This window comes from Martes martes, assembly GCF_963455335.1.
Source record: "Martes martes genome assembly, chromosome: 8".
Classification (NCBI taxonomy): Eukaryota; Metazoa; Chordata; class Mammalia; order Carnivora; family Mustelidae; genus Martes; species Martes martes.
Window position 1 is genome coordinate 11,615,130 of NC_137895.1, and position 13,738 is coordinate 11,628,867.

A 13,738-nucleotide genomic window follows, 5' to 3' on the forward strand; every position below is an offset into this window, starting at 1 on the left:
AGGCTGTCCCTTCCTGCCTCGCGGACTGCTGTTTTCTCTCGGGGTGGGGGGGGGTAGTCTTTGCAGGTGGATAAATGCCCCTGGCCCCCCAAGAGGGGCTGCTAGGGTTTGCTTGGCTGGGACTGTAAACAAAGCCACCAGCTGAGGTTGTTGGGGAGGCTGCCAGGCTCTGTTCCATGGACTTGCCTTCCCTTCTGTGGGGGGTGGGGAGGCGAGTGAGCAGATTTCCTGGAAAACAACCCCTTTCCTGGAACGCGTCCAGGGGAGCCCCTTAGTCTTGATCTGGAAAGCATTTAATGAGCCCAGATAAGATAGGCCTGGGCAGCCCAGGCTTCTTTTGTTCTGTCCCTCCCAAACCTCCAGCCTCCTTGGCATCCAGGTCCCTGTTGGAATCTAGATGTGTGAAAGCCCGTGTGACTCTGGATTTGGATCTGGGGTCCTCCTGGCCTCCCGGGCCTGGAAATGGGGGCCTTGACCTCAGAAAGGAGAGGCCTTCCTGTGTTGTGTGCGGGGCAGTGAGCTTCTGGGCTGCTTCTCAGGAGGCTGTGGGCTGGCTTTGTCTCAGACCATGGTTTCGAAGTCCTGCGATCTGTTTACCTAAACCAGCTGTCCTCCCAGTGGGTCCCAGCCTCAGCCTTTGTGCAGGAATAAGCACTGTGGTTATCCTGTGGGAAGGCCATGGGACCAGGAGTCCCGAGTCCCCCCTGGGTGACTCTGGACAAGCCCTTGAGCCTCCAGGGAGTTCCTGTTTCCTTGTCAGTAACATGGGATGTAGCATACTTCTTTCTGACCACACAGAGTTATGATGAGGGTCTTTTTTGTTAAGATTCCATTTCTATATTTGAGAGAGAGGGAGGTAGCAGGAGAGGGCATGAGCAGGGAGGAGAGGGAGGAGCAGGCTTCCCGCTGAGCAGGGAGCCCCACCCGGGGCTTGATACCAGGACCCTGGGATTGTGACCTGAGCCAAAGGCAGCTGCTTAACTGACTGAGCCACCGGGGCACCCCATGAGAATCTTTCGAGATAGTGCAGTGCGTGGTCTGCAAGCATTTCATAAACCATTGAACACACAGGTGTAAGGGATTATTTCATCCTCTTTATTTTGCAAATGAGTTTTGAAAAAAGCAGACACATGGTGCTTCAGTTCTGGACATGGGTTTGAGGGCTGCCTTCCACATTAGTTGCCCAGAAGGGAAGCTCTCCTAACTGTTCCTGACGTTTCCTGGAGCCTGACTTCTTTTCTTCTCGCCTTATTTCTTTGGGCTGTGTTATCGAGATGGAATTAGCATCTCTTGGCAACATACTAGTGTGTTGGTGTTTTTATTTCTTTTTCCCCTCTTGGTTGACTCCGTGAAATAAAAAGTTTTTTAAACTGGCAACTTCCGCTGTGCGTGGTTGTCGTTCTTTGCCTTTTGGGGCAGTGGGGGGGGGAGCGGCGGAGCTAATTAGAAACTAGCTTTTGTTGGAAGTCCTCTTAAATTGTGTGGTGTCTTTCCTGTTTCAGCGCGCGTAGCAGAGTGGCTGTGGTTACGTCTGTCTCTCGAGAGTCAGGTTAGACTCATCATTCGGTGTCACGGTAGCTTTATAGATCAGTTTGATTGTGGATGGGTCTTAGAATCTACCTTCCAGTGAACTTCTTACCAAAATGTGTGATGACAACGTGTTGTCGTTGTCTCAGTCGTGTACATCTTCTTCCCAAAAATGACGAGTGGGAAGACACTGGCAGCCCTGCCGCCGGGTTTTAGAAGTTTTGCTTGTCTACTCCAGCGCTGCCCTGTTTGCAGAGATCAGGTGGGGTCAGCAGGCCTTGTGCAGCTGAGGTCGTGGTATCTAACTTCTCCCCTTTGATTCTCCCGCAGGTCCTGGCTGTGAGTCGCCATGGCGCAGCAAGCCGCTGATAAGTATCTCTACGTGGACAAAAACTTCATCAATAACCCGCTGGCCCAGGCCGACTGGGCTGCCAAGAAGCTGGTATGGGTGCCTTCCGACAAGAGCGGCTTCGAGCCCGCCAGCCTCAAGGAGGAGGTGGGCGAGGAGGCCATCGTGGAGCTCGTGGAGAATGGGAAGAAGGTCAAGGTGAACAAGGATGACATCCAGAAGATGAACCCGCCCAAGTTCTCCAAGGTGGAGGACATGGCAGAGCTCACGTGCCTCAACGAAGCCTCCGTGCTGCACAACCTCAAGGAGCGCTACTACTCGGGGCTCATCTATGTAAGTGGGGCCCGGGGCCGGAGGCCGGGGGCCCGGCTCTGTCCCGTCCCCCTCACCTGCTTGGGCGCTCTTGCTTCGGGAGAAGAGGGGGCTTGAAGAAAGCAGGGGCGACATCCTCAAACTAGGCATGGGAGCGTCCTCACGGAATGTTCTGGTTTTTCTCTGCATAGCCAAAACACACCAGGGAGCCTGTTTCAGATGTGCACGGAGGGCAAATATCACGGTGTGCGCCCGCCCACGGGCCTGGTCTTGGTGGAGATCCGGAAGGCTGGTTCTTTCTGAAGTGAGGGAATGCCATGTCCTGCTTTCCCACCTCGTTCCTCCTGTACCACCTGGTCCCCTTCCCCCTCCCCATGGCCCCGTCTCTTTTTTAGACTCTGTCATCTTGTTCTTGTTAGAGGCCTGTCGGTATGCCTTGCTTCCCTGGGCAGGACGCTTTGAGCAGAGATGAACGTGGGGAGCAAGGCTTGAACCATCCGTTCTGGTGCTGTGCCAGGCTTAGTGGCCTAGAAGGGCCCAGAGCATGTCAAGGAGAAGGAGTGGCCCTTTCTCTGTCCCCTGGGCAGCAGGGCCACCTCTGCAGAAAAACCGCTCATCCCTGTTTTAGGAAATGTCAGGAGAGGAGCATTTTCCCATCTCCTGTGTAACAGGCTCCACAAGCTTAGGGTCCTAGGGTCACAGAGTTCTTCCGGATTTCTTACTTCCTTTTTTTTTTTTTTTTTTTTTTTTAAGATTTTATTTATTTATTTATTTATTTGACATACAGAGATCACAAGTAGGCAGAGAGGCAGGCAGAGAGAGACAGAGAAGCAGGCTCCCTGCCGAGCAGAGAGCCCGATGCGGGAATTGATCCCAGGACTCTGGGATCACGACCTGAGCCGAAGGCAGAGGCTTTAACCCACTGAGCCACCCAGGTGCCCTGATTTCTTACTTCTTCTCTTCAGTTCCAGGGTATTTCCTTCTAGTTTCGTCTCAGGTTAGGGAAGAAATATGTGGCTCTTGTTATTCCTAAAATAGCTCTTTGTTTAAAGATGCTGTTATATTTACCTTCTTGGTCTTGGAGCTGAATACAGTGGTTCTCAAGATTTGTTTGAATGGGAGGAAGAAAACATCTCGAGAGCCTTACAGCCCTCTCAGTGGGAGGACCAAGCCTTGCACCCAGGGGCTGGCCCATGATCACACACATAATAAAAGGACATGCTGGGCTCATCCTGGCCCAGGGACGGTGAGGGGCCCCCAAAGAGTCAGCCATTTTATTTTCTGTACTACCTCAGGCTGACGTCAGCACACATGTCCATAGGGCCCTTCTCCACCATATTGGACCGGTATCCTTGAGTCCCCTGCGATGTGCCAGAGTCCTCTGTGGGGCCGTGGGCCATCCTGGATTGCCCAGAGCTGCTCACTGGGCCAGACTGTGTGCCAGCGCTGGGTCCCCTTGCTGGTTGCGGGGTTCTTATTTTCTGCCATCGATGACCTCCCTTTGGGGATGAGCCTGATCAGTCAGGACCTGCCAGTGAGGCCGTACACAGAGAGGTCTTCCTGGAAGAGTCCTTCTCGTGGACCAGCTTAGTCCGGCCTGCTGATACGGCAGATGAGGAGAGCTGAGGCCCAGAGAGGGCCGGAGCCCGGTGCAGGGTAATACAGCCTTCGACTGGAACTTGGGTTTCTGGACCCTCAGCCCAGCTCTCTCTTTCTTGGTGAGAGCACTGTATGGACAAAATTAAAAGCCTCTGTTCCTAGGGATCTTGATCACTGAAATTCAGCATTTGGTGACTTGCAGAAAAACAAGGAGCCTGGAAGGAAGCATTACTTGTCTGTTGGGGCAGCTGGGAGCCAAGGCTGATTGCCTGGGAGTGGGACGCCCCCTGGGGAGGCTCCATGGCTTATTGTACCCACTCTGCTGTGCCCTGGGGCTGGCATGGGCTCTGGTATAGGGCATGGGAGGCGGAGCCTCCAGGACCTGGTTCAGATCTTTTCCCAGCCACGTGGCGTGGCCACAAGGAGCCTCCCTTCCTCCCTGGTGAGAAGCGTGTACGTGCCAGCCCACACCTGCTTCACGGCGGGGCAGGGCTCCGCGGCCATGCCATTCTCAGTGAAGGAGGCTGGTCCTCTGCCTTCCCTGGTGTCCCTGTTCAGCTCGTGTACTTACTAGGGATTTGCTGAGTGTGGCACCCACTGAGCGGCCTGTGCTGGCCTCTGTCAACTGGCCTACTCTCCCACAAAGGGAAACGTTACTGAAATGCGTTCAGTGTTAGTGGCTTCATCTTTCCTCTGAAAGCGTGGGTTTCGCTGTGGAGGCAGCCAGAACTCTTTGGTTGGAAGCATTCATTCCTGTTTCTGTCACCTCCCATGTGCAGTTCCTCCTGCCTCAGCCCGGCCTCCTTCGTAAGCATCTTCCCCAGAAGGGAAGTCGATCATCTCTGCAGTTGCCCTATTGGGGACCCCAGCAGGTGCAGAGTGGCGGGGGGATCAAAGCATCTGGGCAGGGGCTGCCGCCTCATTCACAGTCCACCTCTCTGTGCACGACGTTCCAAATTGCGACCCGGGAGCCTTTGTGCAGTGTGTTTGCCTGGTGTTGTGGGCGGCGTGGCTAATCTTGAGCCACAGCTGCTCTGTCTGTTTCCCGGGGGGTGAGGCCCTGGGTTAGGGGGCGGCTGGGCACAAAGAGCCTCTGTGGCCCGTGAATGGATCGGCTCCCTGGCGTGGCCATGGTGGGGGGGTGGGCAGAGCCACTCACTCTGTATCTGCCTGTCCCTGAGCCTCCCTCTGCCAGCAGGCTGCTTCCTCCCACCTGAGCTGCCGGGCTCACACCCTGCTGGTTTGATGGGATTAGTCCGGAGAACTCTGAAACTCTGCAGAGAGGGCCATCCACAGAACCATCTGCCCACCCAGCTGTCCAAAAGCCTTGTCCCTGGAGCCCCCAGTCCCCTTCTGCTGTCACAACCAGCTGTTTGCACACATCTGGGTCCGAGGCACGCCCTAAAAGTGTGGCGGTGTGTCCTTGGCTTTCATCGGGCTGATTTCCTAGAGTGTGGGTTTTCTCAAACCCCAGGAACAGAGCTCAGTTGTTTCTGAGCTCCTGGGATGACCTCACTGCTCCCTGGCCATCCACTTCATCCCCCCCCCACAGTCCCCCGGAGGGAAAACCAGAAGTCTCCCGCCTTTCTCTCATCTCCCTGTGATACCCGCGCCGCAGGTGGCCAACACCACGTGCAGACCTCTTTGCTTGGAGCTTTCCCGGTCCCTTGTGAGAGAGGAGTTGGAGGGAAAACAAATGACTGATTATCCCAGGAAGAAAGAAAATCGAGGGCCCTGAGTCCCCGCCTCCCTGCAGAAGAGGCAGCCAGACACACTTGGTCATTTCCAAACTTGGCTGCTCTTCCGCAGGCAGGCCGCTGGAGGTTACTGGGTCCCTCCGAGTTCTGCTTTTAATCTCGAACTTCTGCTTGGGAAGTCCAAGTGCCGTTACCCTTGGCCACTGCTGGGAAGGGGCTTTGTCCTCCTGATTGGGAACCCACCTCTAGGTTCAGCCACTAGCTCCATCTTCCCTTGCTGCGGGACTGGAGGGGGCGGGGCTGGGGGCGGGGCTGGAGGGGTGGGGCCTGCACAGAGCGCAGCTCCCCTTAGGGTGCTGGCTGCTGTTGGATTGAGGGGTGCCACCATGGGCAGTGAGGTAACGTGATGATGAAAACAAAAAGAGAAGAGTTCAGAGGACTGGCCCCTGACCGGGGTGCTCTGGACTAGGGGTGGCGGGAGACCTAGGGCCTCTCCCAACCCTGCCTTTAGCTGCCTCAGGACCTTCAGCTGTCATTCAACAGTCAGGGCTGCAGGTGTGTGTGAATCACGGCCCTGCATGGCTGCTTCAGGGCTTGTGGCACGTTGTCCTCGGAAGAGGGTGCTTGGGTTGCTCTCGAGGCTTAAACACAGCTGTACCTCCCAACTGAACACCTGTCGCCTGGGTGGTCTCCGGAGTCCTGCCCAGCTTGTTACGAGTCTCTTCTCTCTCTCTCTCTCTCTCTCTTTTTTTTTTGGCTGAGGAGAAAGATCTGGGAAGGAAAAGGTTATTAGAAAAAAAGAGTAGTCACAAATTGATGTGAATTTATCTGTCTAGATCTCTGTTGAGGCTTGAATATCTCTGTGAGAGTCTTTCAAGGTAGACTACTTTGTGGTTCTGCACAGTTTGCTTGCTGCAGCCAAATCCTTTTCTCTTTGTGCATCTCACGATGACAGTCACATCTCTTACTGTCCTTGGGTCCAAGTTTTGTAACTGGACTTCTGTCGTTTGTGTCCTGCTGTGGATCTTGCCCGAAGCACCTGCTTGTTGGCATGCAAAGCTGGCCGTGGTCATGCATTTGAGGGAGGACCCTCACCGAAGGAGCAGAGTTGGGGCTGGTGGCCCTCCACCTGCAGGGGAGTCGGGGGCGGGGGGGCGTTTCACATCAGCCCAACTCTGGGTCCTTGGTGGCAGACACTTTGCCATGAAGTTTGCATACCACCGAGAGTCCAGACTTCCTAACCCATTTCTGTCTGCTGCTCTTTTCTTTAGACTTATTCAGGCCTGTTCTGTGTGGTCATCAATCCTTATAAGAACCTGCCCATCTACTCTGAAGAGATTGTGGAAATGTATAAGGGCAAGAAGAGGCATGAAATGCCCCCCCACATCTATGCCATCACAGACACCGCGTACAGGAGTATGATGCAAGGTGAGTGCCTTGGCCTTCCCCTGCCTTCCCCGGCCTTGTGGACACCTTCGCAGGTGCTCAGTCACATTCAGTGTCACGGTGATCTAGGGACTTGATCAGCATTGATGGCCCTTGGGGTGGCACAGTGCATCTTGGCAGTCTCTGAGTCACTGTGAGAGAGCCAAGGCAAATGGCTATCAAAGGACATGTTTATATGTTGAGAGAATGTTCTAGAAGCTTTAAAAAAAAAAAAAAAACCCACTTCCTAATTATCACTATTTCTCATTCTCATAAAGACTGTCTGTGCTAGTCCCCTCACTTCCAGGCCCCTTCTTATGCCAGATACTCCTTTTCCTCGCTTTTCACATCTTTTTTCTTGCTCCTCCCTCATAGTCTGCAAACGTGCTTGGTTTTTTCCCATCTTTAAGAAACAGACACTAAATCTCTCCTGGATTCTGTACCCCCTGTGGTTTGTCTTTGCGCCCTCATCACAGTGGAGGTTTGTAGAGGAATTGTCTGCTCCACAGGCCTCCCTGCCATTCTCCAGACTGTCTGACAGAGGTTACCCTCCCTTCTGCGTTGCTAAATATGTGGTACTCACGTGTTCTTATCTTGCCTAACCTCTCCCCAGCCTTGGACAATCTTGACCACTCCTTTTGAAAGCCCTTCCTTCCTGTGTGACCCTCTCTCTGGTTCTCTAGATCTCTGTCCACCCCTCTGCCTGGTTCTCTTCTGCCTCTCCCCTGCCCCTGTTCATTGGTGCCTCTCAAGGTCTCTCTGCTCGCTCCAGTGTTCCTCTGGATGACAGACCCATCCACTCGAGTGGCTTGGCCGGCACATTGCGGCTGAGAACTGGACCTGTCGCCGGATTGACAGCCCCTTGGCCCTGGCTGCCATTTCTCCAGCCACCCGAGCCTGGAGCCTAGAGCCTGGAGCCTGGCTCACCCTCCACTCTCCGCTCTCATTCTCCCTCCTTTTTTCAAGTCTATCAGCACCGTCTATAGATTTTATCTCTTTTCATATTTCTGATCTCCTTGCTCCTCTCTTATCCCGTGGCCCTGACCTCAGTTAGGGCTTCCACAGTTTTTCGCCTGCACTGTCTCTGTGACCTCCTCACCTTCACTTTCAATAGAGCCCTCTCTCTACTTTGAGCAGAGGGTCATCTTCCTAGAATGTAAAGCTGAGCACCGCCCCCCCCCCCGATTTTGAAATCTTTTTTTTTTTTTTTTAAAGATTTTATTTATCTACTCGACAGACAGAGACCACAAGTAGGCAGAGAGGCAGGCAGAGAGAGAGGAGGAAGCAGGCTTCCTGCCGAGCAGAGAGCCCGATGTGGGGCTTGATCCTAGGACCCCGAGATCACGACCCGAGCCAAAGGCAGAGGCTTAACCCACTGAGCCACCCAGGTGCCCCGTGATTTCAAAATCTTAAAAAAATCTTGAAAAGGCTCCTCATGGCCCCAGAGATAACCCCTGAACCCAGTAGCAGCACACAGGTGCCCTTTGTAATTGGCTTCCCGCCTGCCCCTGACTTGGCCGCCACATGGACCTGCTTACATTTCTGTCCCTGGCCTTTCTGTGTCCAGTTGCCTTGCCCGTGCCAGCTGCTTGCGATGCCTGGCAGGTCCCTAATCTCTTGTTAAAGACAAGGCTGAAGCATGCCTGCCCTCCAGGGAGGATGTCTGGGCTAGATTTGGTGACACTTTATTTGGCTTAGGTGTTCAAAAATTTGTTTTTCTCTCCTAGACATGGACGGGGCCCATGTTGCCTTTAGATTCTCAAGCTCAGCTAGGTGCTTGGCTTGCGGTAGCATTTCATGTAATTCCCAGGCAGGCCTAACTTCCAGGCAGGGCTGTATGCTTACAACTGATATCGATAGTGGTTTCTCGAATCCTCATACACGTGCGTGATTTCTTTTCTTTAAACTTTTCAGTGAACCTGGGCAGTGGTGGTCAAGAACCTTGCTGCATTAGCAAACTTTATCCCCCGTGTAGTGGTTTGAAGGGGCGATGAGCGGGTCTGTCCCACACCGTGCACACAGCGTTGGCTGGAAGGCATTTCATTGCCAGACTTGATGAATTATGCAGGACGTACAATTTTGGCCTAGCCTTTGGCTTCTGTTTATGTGTATGAAAATTTCTGGAGGAAGCCAGCCCTTTAGTTTTAAAGTAGGATGTCTGTTTCAAAGTGCTAACTAAAGCAGTCTGGTGGGAGAACATTCTGTGAGATTCCAGAAGAGCCTGAGTCTGTGTCTCTAGAGGTTGTGAGTCAGTTTTCTCCTGGCTGTCTTAATTGGCCTGGTGCACGTTCACCCCGGAGTCTTCCCTACCTCTGCGCTGCTGAATTAGGACAGTTCCACCCTCGGATCCTGGATTTGAACAGTTTTCTAGCGCGCGGGCTTCTTTCACTTTCAGCAAGCCACAAGTTCTCTGTGGCGAGAACAACGTCATGGCGTAGAGCACGGCGCCAGCAGTTGGAGTCCTTGGAACTGGACTTCCAGTCTTCCGACAGCCTGCATGTCTCCTTCCTAAAGAGATCTGTCCCATTTTTATCCAACAACAGAAAACTTTGAGGGGCAAAAGCCAGAGCAGTAGGTTGGGGAGGTCGTTGGGAAAAAAGAGAGGGATCAGCAGAGGGCCGGAGCTTTCCTTTGTGTTGACCGGGAAGTCTCTGCTGGAACTGAATGGCCTTGACAGGAAGTAGGGAGCTCCCCAAATTATGAGAGCAAGTGGGCAGATGTTTCATCTTTTGGAGACCAGGGATGGAAATCTGTTGTGGGCCCAGGAAGCCAGAGGTGTTGCTGCTGCCTTTGAATGATCTGTGCAAATGTGGGGTCCCTGTAATTTCTAGCTCTCAGTCCACGAGGCTTTCCCTCCCCTCTGCGTAATGCTGGATTGCTGCAGCCCTGAGCCCCACGGGGACTGACAGAACATTTCCCAGTCCCTTCTCATACACAGCTGACCTGCGCAGCAGTTAGCAACAGGTTTCTTGTTCTTAGAGCAGAGAGGAAGTTAATTAACAGAAGTTGCTCCAGTCACGATAAGAAGGTTCACCAGTAAAGAAAGTTCCAGAGAGGAGCCGTGGTTCTTGCCCTAAGTCAGGTGTGGACGGTGCTGTGGTGCCTCGGTGTCCGTGGGGAGTGGGGATGAGCTCCTTAGCACTGGCTCTGTGGGAAAATGGGGTTGCTCTCTGCCACTTTCTGACCAGCCTGGTCCTTTTCTGCTTTTTAAATTAAATAGGAACTAGGAAAAAGTTTCCTCCCTGAACCGCCTGTGGCTTATGACATACTAGCCAAATAGGGTAGTTGGTGTCTTTGGGGACTTAATGAGATGAGCTCTTGGCCTGTTGCTGGGACCTCCCCATCTCCTAAATGAAGGATTTAGGAGATCTTCATTTGGTTTGTCCGTGAGTCCTGATGCGTGCCTGTTGTCAGTTAGCATTACTAGTGTTCATTTCCACTTTCAGAAGCAGCCAGTTTGGATGATAAATTATATGGTCACTCTACCTGATTGTCAGACTACACCAGGGTTTCTCACACTTGGCAGTGGTTGACTTTGGGGCCAGAGAATCCTCTCGGGGGAGGGGGCTTGTCCTGGTCCTCATAGGATGCTCAGCAGCAACCTGGTCTCCAGCCTCCAGATGCCAGCAGCTCCCTCCCTTTCCATGGTGACAACCAGAAACGTCCCCAGACATTACTACCAGATGTTTCCCAGAGGTGGGGATTGCCCCCACTTGAGACCCACTGGACTGAGCCCCGCAGATTAGTTTCATTGCGTGTCGACTCCCTGGATCAGTAGTGCCTCTGGCCTGGCTGGCTGAGGATCCGAGACTCGATGCCAAGGAATGTTGGGAGAGACAAGTGCTGTCTGCCATGGGCATGGGATGGGGCATGGCAGCGTTTGGTGCCCTGGATTATTCTGTGCAGCTAGGAGGTAGAAGGTGCCAGAACACCAAGAGGTCTAGTATATGATTCTGGCACCGGAGGCTCTGGCAGACCAGGTGGAGGGATGAGATGTGTTTGTACCCAGATACCTGGGGCTGCAGCTACATAACGAGACCAGCTGCTACCCACACCTGGTGCCCGCTCGGCTGCAGCAGGTGTCAGGTGTCTCGGGAGTTTGGGAGGAAGGCGTGGCCGCTGAGGCCTGGCGTGGCTGGGAAGGTACTGCTGAGGTTGGATCCTGTGGAAAGGCTGGCAGGTCTGTGTCAGGGGCAGCCTAGACGTGCCTGGCAGTTTTGTTTGTTTTTAGTCTCAACCTTGGGTTTAATTAGAGTTGTCATGACTGGGTTGGTTCACCCTCCAACCCAGGCCTTTCTGTTTGGTTAATCTGTTGTCCTGGCCATTAATTCGTCTTCCTGCCTCGGGGAGTCAGTAAATGCATGTCAAGCTGGCCGGAGTGTGAAGGGGAAGTGGGAACTGGCTGTTGCCCGCCAGGCAGAGGACAGCCCAGTGGGGCATGTCCCTGGGCAGGAGCCCCACGTGGGCTGTAGAAGGGGTGACCAGGTTGGGAATGGCATGCCTGGCTTCCTCTGGGGCCTGGCCTTCCGGGGTCTCCCTCTGGGGGTAAGGGTGTAAGCGTGTAAGTGTGTTGTTAGAGGAGAACCAACCCGTTACAGGACCCAACTTGAGCACAGTCCTCTCTCCAGCGAAAGTAGAAAACCTTTTCTTGGTTGATGAGGTAGAATGCCAGGTTTGGGTTCTGGGGGGAGTGGTGGCAGGGTCTGCCTTCCTTCCAGGCCTCAGCTAATCTGAGAACCATTTAACCCTTTGCTCTGTGCAGGTCCCACCTCTGCCTCTTGGGGGAGGCTGCACAGGCAGCGGCTGGTCACCAGGCAGTTGCCCGGCAGTCGCCCGGGTCTGGTACGCCTCCGAGGTCTGTTGGTGATGGACTGACCATCGTGGGCCGACAAGGAGTAGAATTCTAGTGCTGCCTTTGCATCTGAATGTGATCCTTCTTATTCATGGGCGGAGGGATAGGCCAAGAAATAAATGTCCCTGACTTGTCTGGTGCCCGCAAAGTCGGCCCCGGAAGCCCGGGTCTCCTGGTGACCCTGCTGGTGCCTGTCCCCCAGGGGCACTGTTTGCCCCTCGCTCTCGGGCTGCTGTTTGGAGGACGGCTGGCTGGCGACCCTCACTCCCTCTCCGCGTTCTCCCTGCCCGTTGCTCCTGTGGAGCTGCTTTCCAAGGCCTTTCTGAGTTAAAAAGCGCCGTATGGGTGAGGCCCCGGGGAAGGGCTTCGAGGGTGCAGTGAAGCATGACTGCGAACATACTCACGGGACAGGCGGCCGAGGAAGCCGCAGACGGGGTGACTCCCTGGAGCAGGAACGCGTGGCCTGGAGGCTCAGGCTGCAGAGGCCCTGCCGCTGGCAGGGAGGTCCTTAGCTGGGCCCCGGAGCCCACCCTGCAGGATCGTGCCCCCTGGGGAGGTCCTGAAGGGCAGGGAAGGGAGCTCAAGGGGTGGGGGGGAGAGCTGGGTTGGGGGCCGCGGGGCGAGCATGCGGGGCTTTGACTGGTGACACGGTGACATGGCACCTCCATGGTAGGTCACTGGCACCGGTTTGCTGGGCCTCTGTGAGCCTTGTTCTTAGGAATGACTGGCCTTGTGAGCTAGAGCTGTGCGGAGAAGAGCGTGCTGGGTTCGCCCTGGATTTGGGTGGACGCCTGGCTCTGTCACTTCCTGCCTGACTGGGGCCGCTGTCCCCGAGCCTTCTTTTCCTTGCTGGCCTCCTGGCGTAGTGAATCCTACTCAGAGCGTCATTGCAGGGGTGGAGCGAGGCATGCGTGCACGGTGCTGGCCTGTAGTGAACAAGGGCCGTCTGGAAGGTGCCCTACGCGTCTGGAAATGCAGCTTCCTGACCGAACCCTGCCCTGCCCTCCGAGGTCGGCCTTCTTCCTGGCGCGCTCCCACCTGCTGGACGCAGGTGATAACCAGGGTTTCCTGCACGCGGCTCCTTCCTCTCCTCCCGGAGCAGCCTGGGACACTTGGGGCTCCCAGTGGCAGCATGCACAGGAAATGGCTTGTCATCTGCCTCCCTGCAGCGGCCGCATAGCACCGGGGCGTGTGTGGGCAGATGCGGTCTCCAACTTGTCCCATCTCGTCCATGGCCCACGGGCCACAGGAGTCCGGGGGCTGACCTGGCTTCGGTGGGGCTTCAGGAGAACATCGTGCCCTCGGGAGGTGGCCTTCTGGCACCACTGAAGGTGTCCTCTGTCTGTGTGTGGTCAGGACCCAGGGTGGGGGTGTGCTGTGACCCGCAGCCCCGGGCCCAGTGGAGCCGATCCCGTGAAGCCGCTTGCTTGGGGGCCCCCCCAAGGAAAGCCCTGTCCTCAGAATGAGGCTGCTTAATTATAATGTACTCCTGTCTGTTGGTCTCATGTCGGTAAAATCTTTCTGGAAGAAGAAACAGTGGCTCGTGGATCCTTTTCAAGGATTCAGCTTTATTTAGGCTAACTTTTCTGTTCGGTGTTTCATTCAACCCAGTAGGCCTGCTGTGCTCTGCTCGGGGCCACCTAAAGTGGCGGACAAGAATAAAGTGCCCTCCTGGAGCCCTGAAATTTTGAGGGTGGTTGAAAACGTGGCTCAGTGTCTCTGTGCGCCTCCCCTGCTGAGCCGCCCCCGCTCCCCCACAACCAACCAAAAGTCACCTGCAGAGTCTGTAATGGCTGAGACGAGCTGTGCGTGTACCCTCCCTGGGCGTGTTCCCTGCTGCCTGTGGACGCTGTGGACGCTGCTCACCAGCCGTTTTTCCTGTTCTCTCGAGTTCTGGCTCTGAGACTCCAACAGAGCCTTGTGCCAGGAGGTCAGGCCTGAACGTTGGTGTGCTCAGAGAAAAGGGTTGCTTTCCTT

At 54.8% G+C, this 13,738-nt stretch overlaps 1 protein-coding gene across 1 annotated transcript in view; it reads left to right on the plus strand.

The window, feature by feature from the left end:
- Positions 1–13,738, plus strand: part of MYH9 (myosin heavy chain 9) — a 90,718-nt gene that overhangs the window by 28,202 nt on the left and 48,778 nt on the right. The window contains exons 2-3 of the mRNA XM_080811686.1: positions 1,858–2,209; positions 6,756–6,912. Of these exons, the coding sequence (XP_080667812.1) occupies positions 1,877–2,209; positions 6,756–6,912 (490 nt within the window). The 5' untranslated portion in view covers positions 1,858–1,876. The remainder of the gene's footprint in view (positions 1–1,857; positions 2,210–6,755; positions 6,913–13,738) is intronic.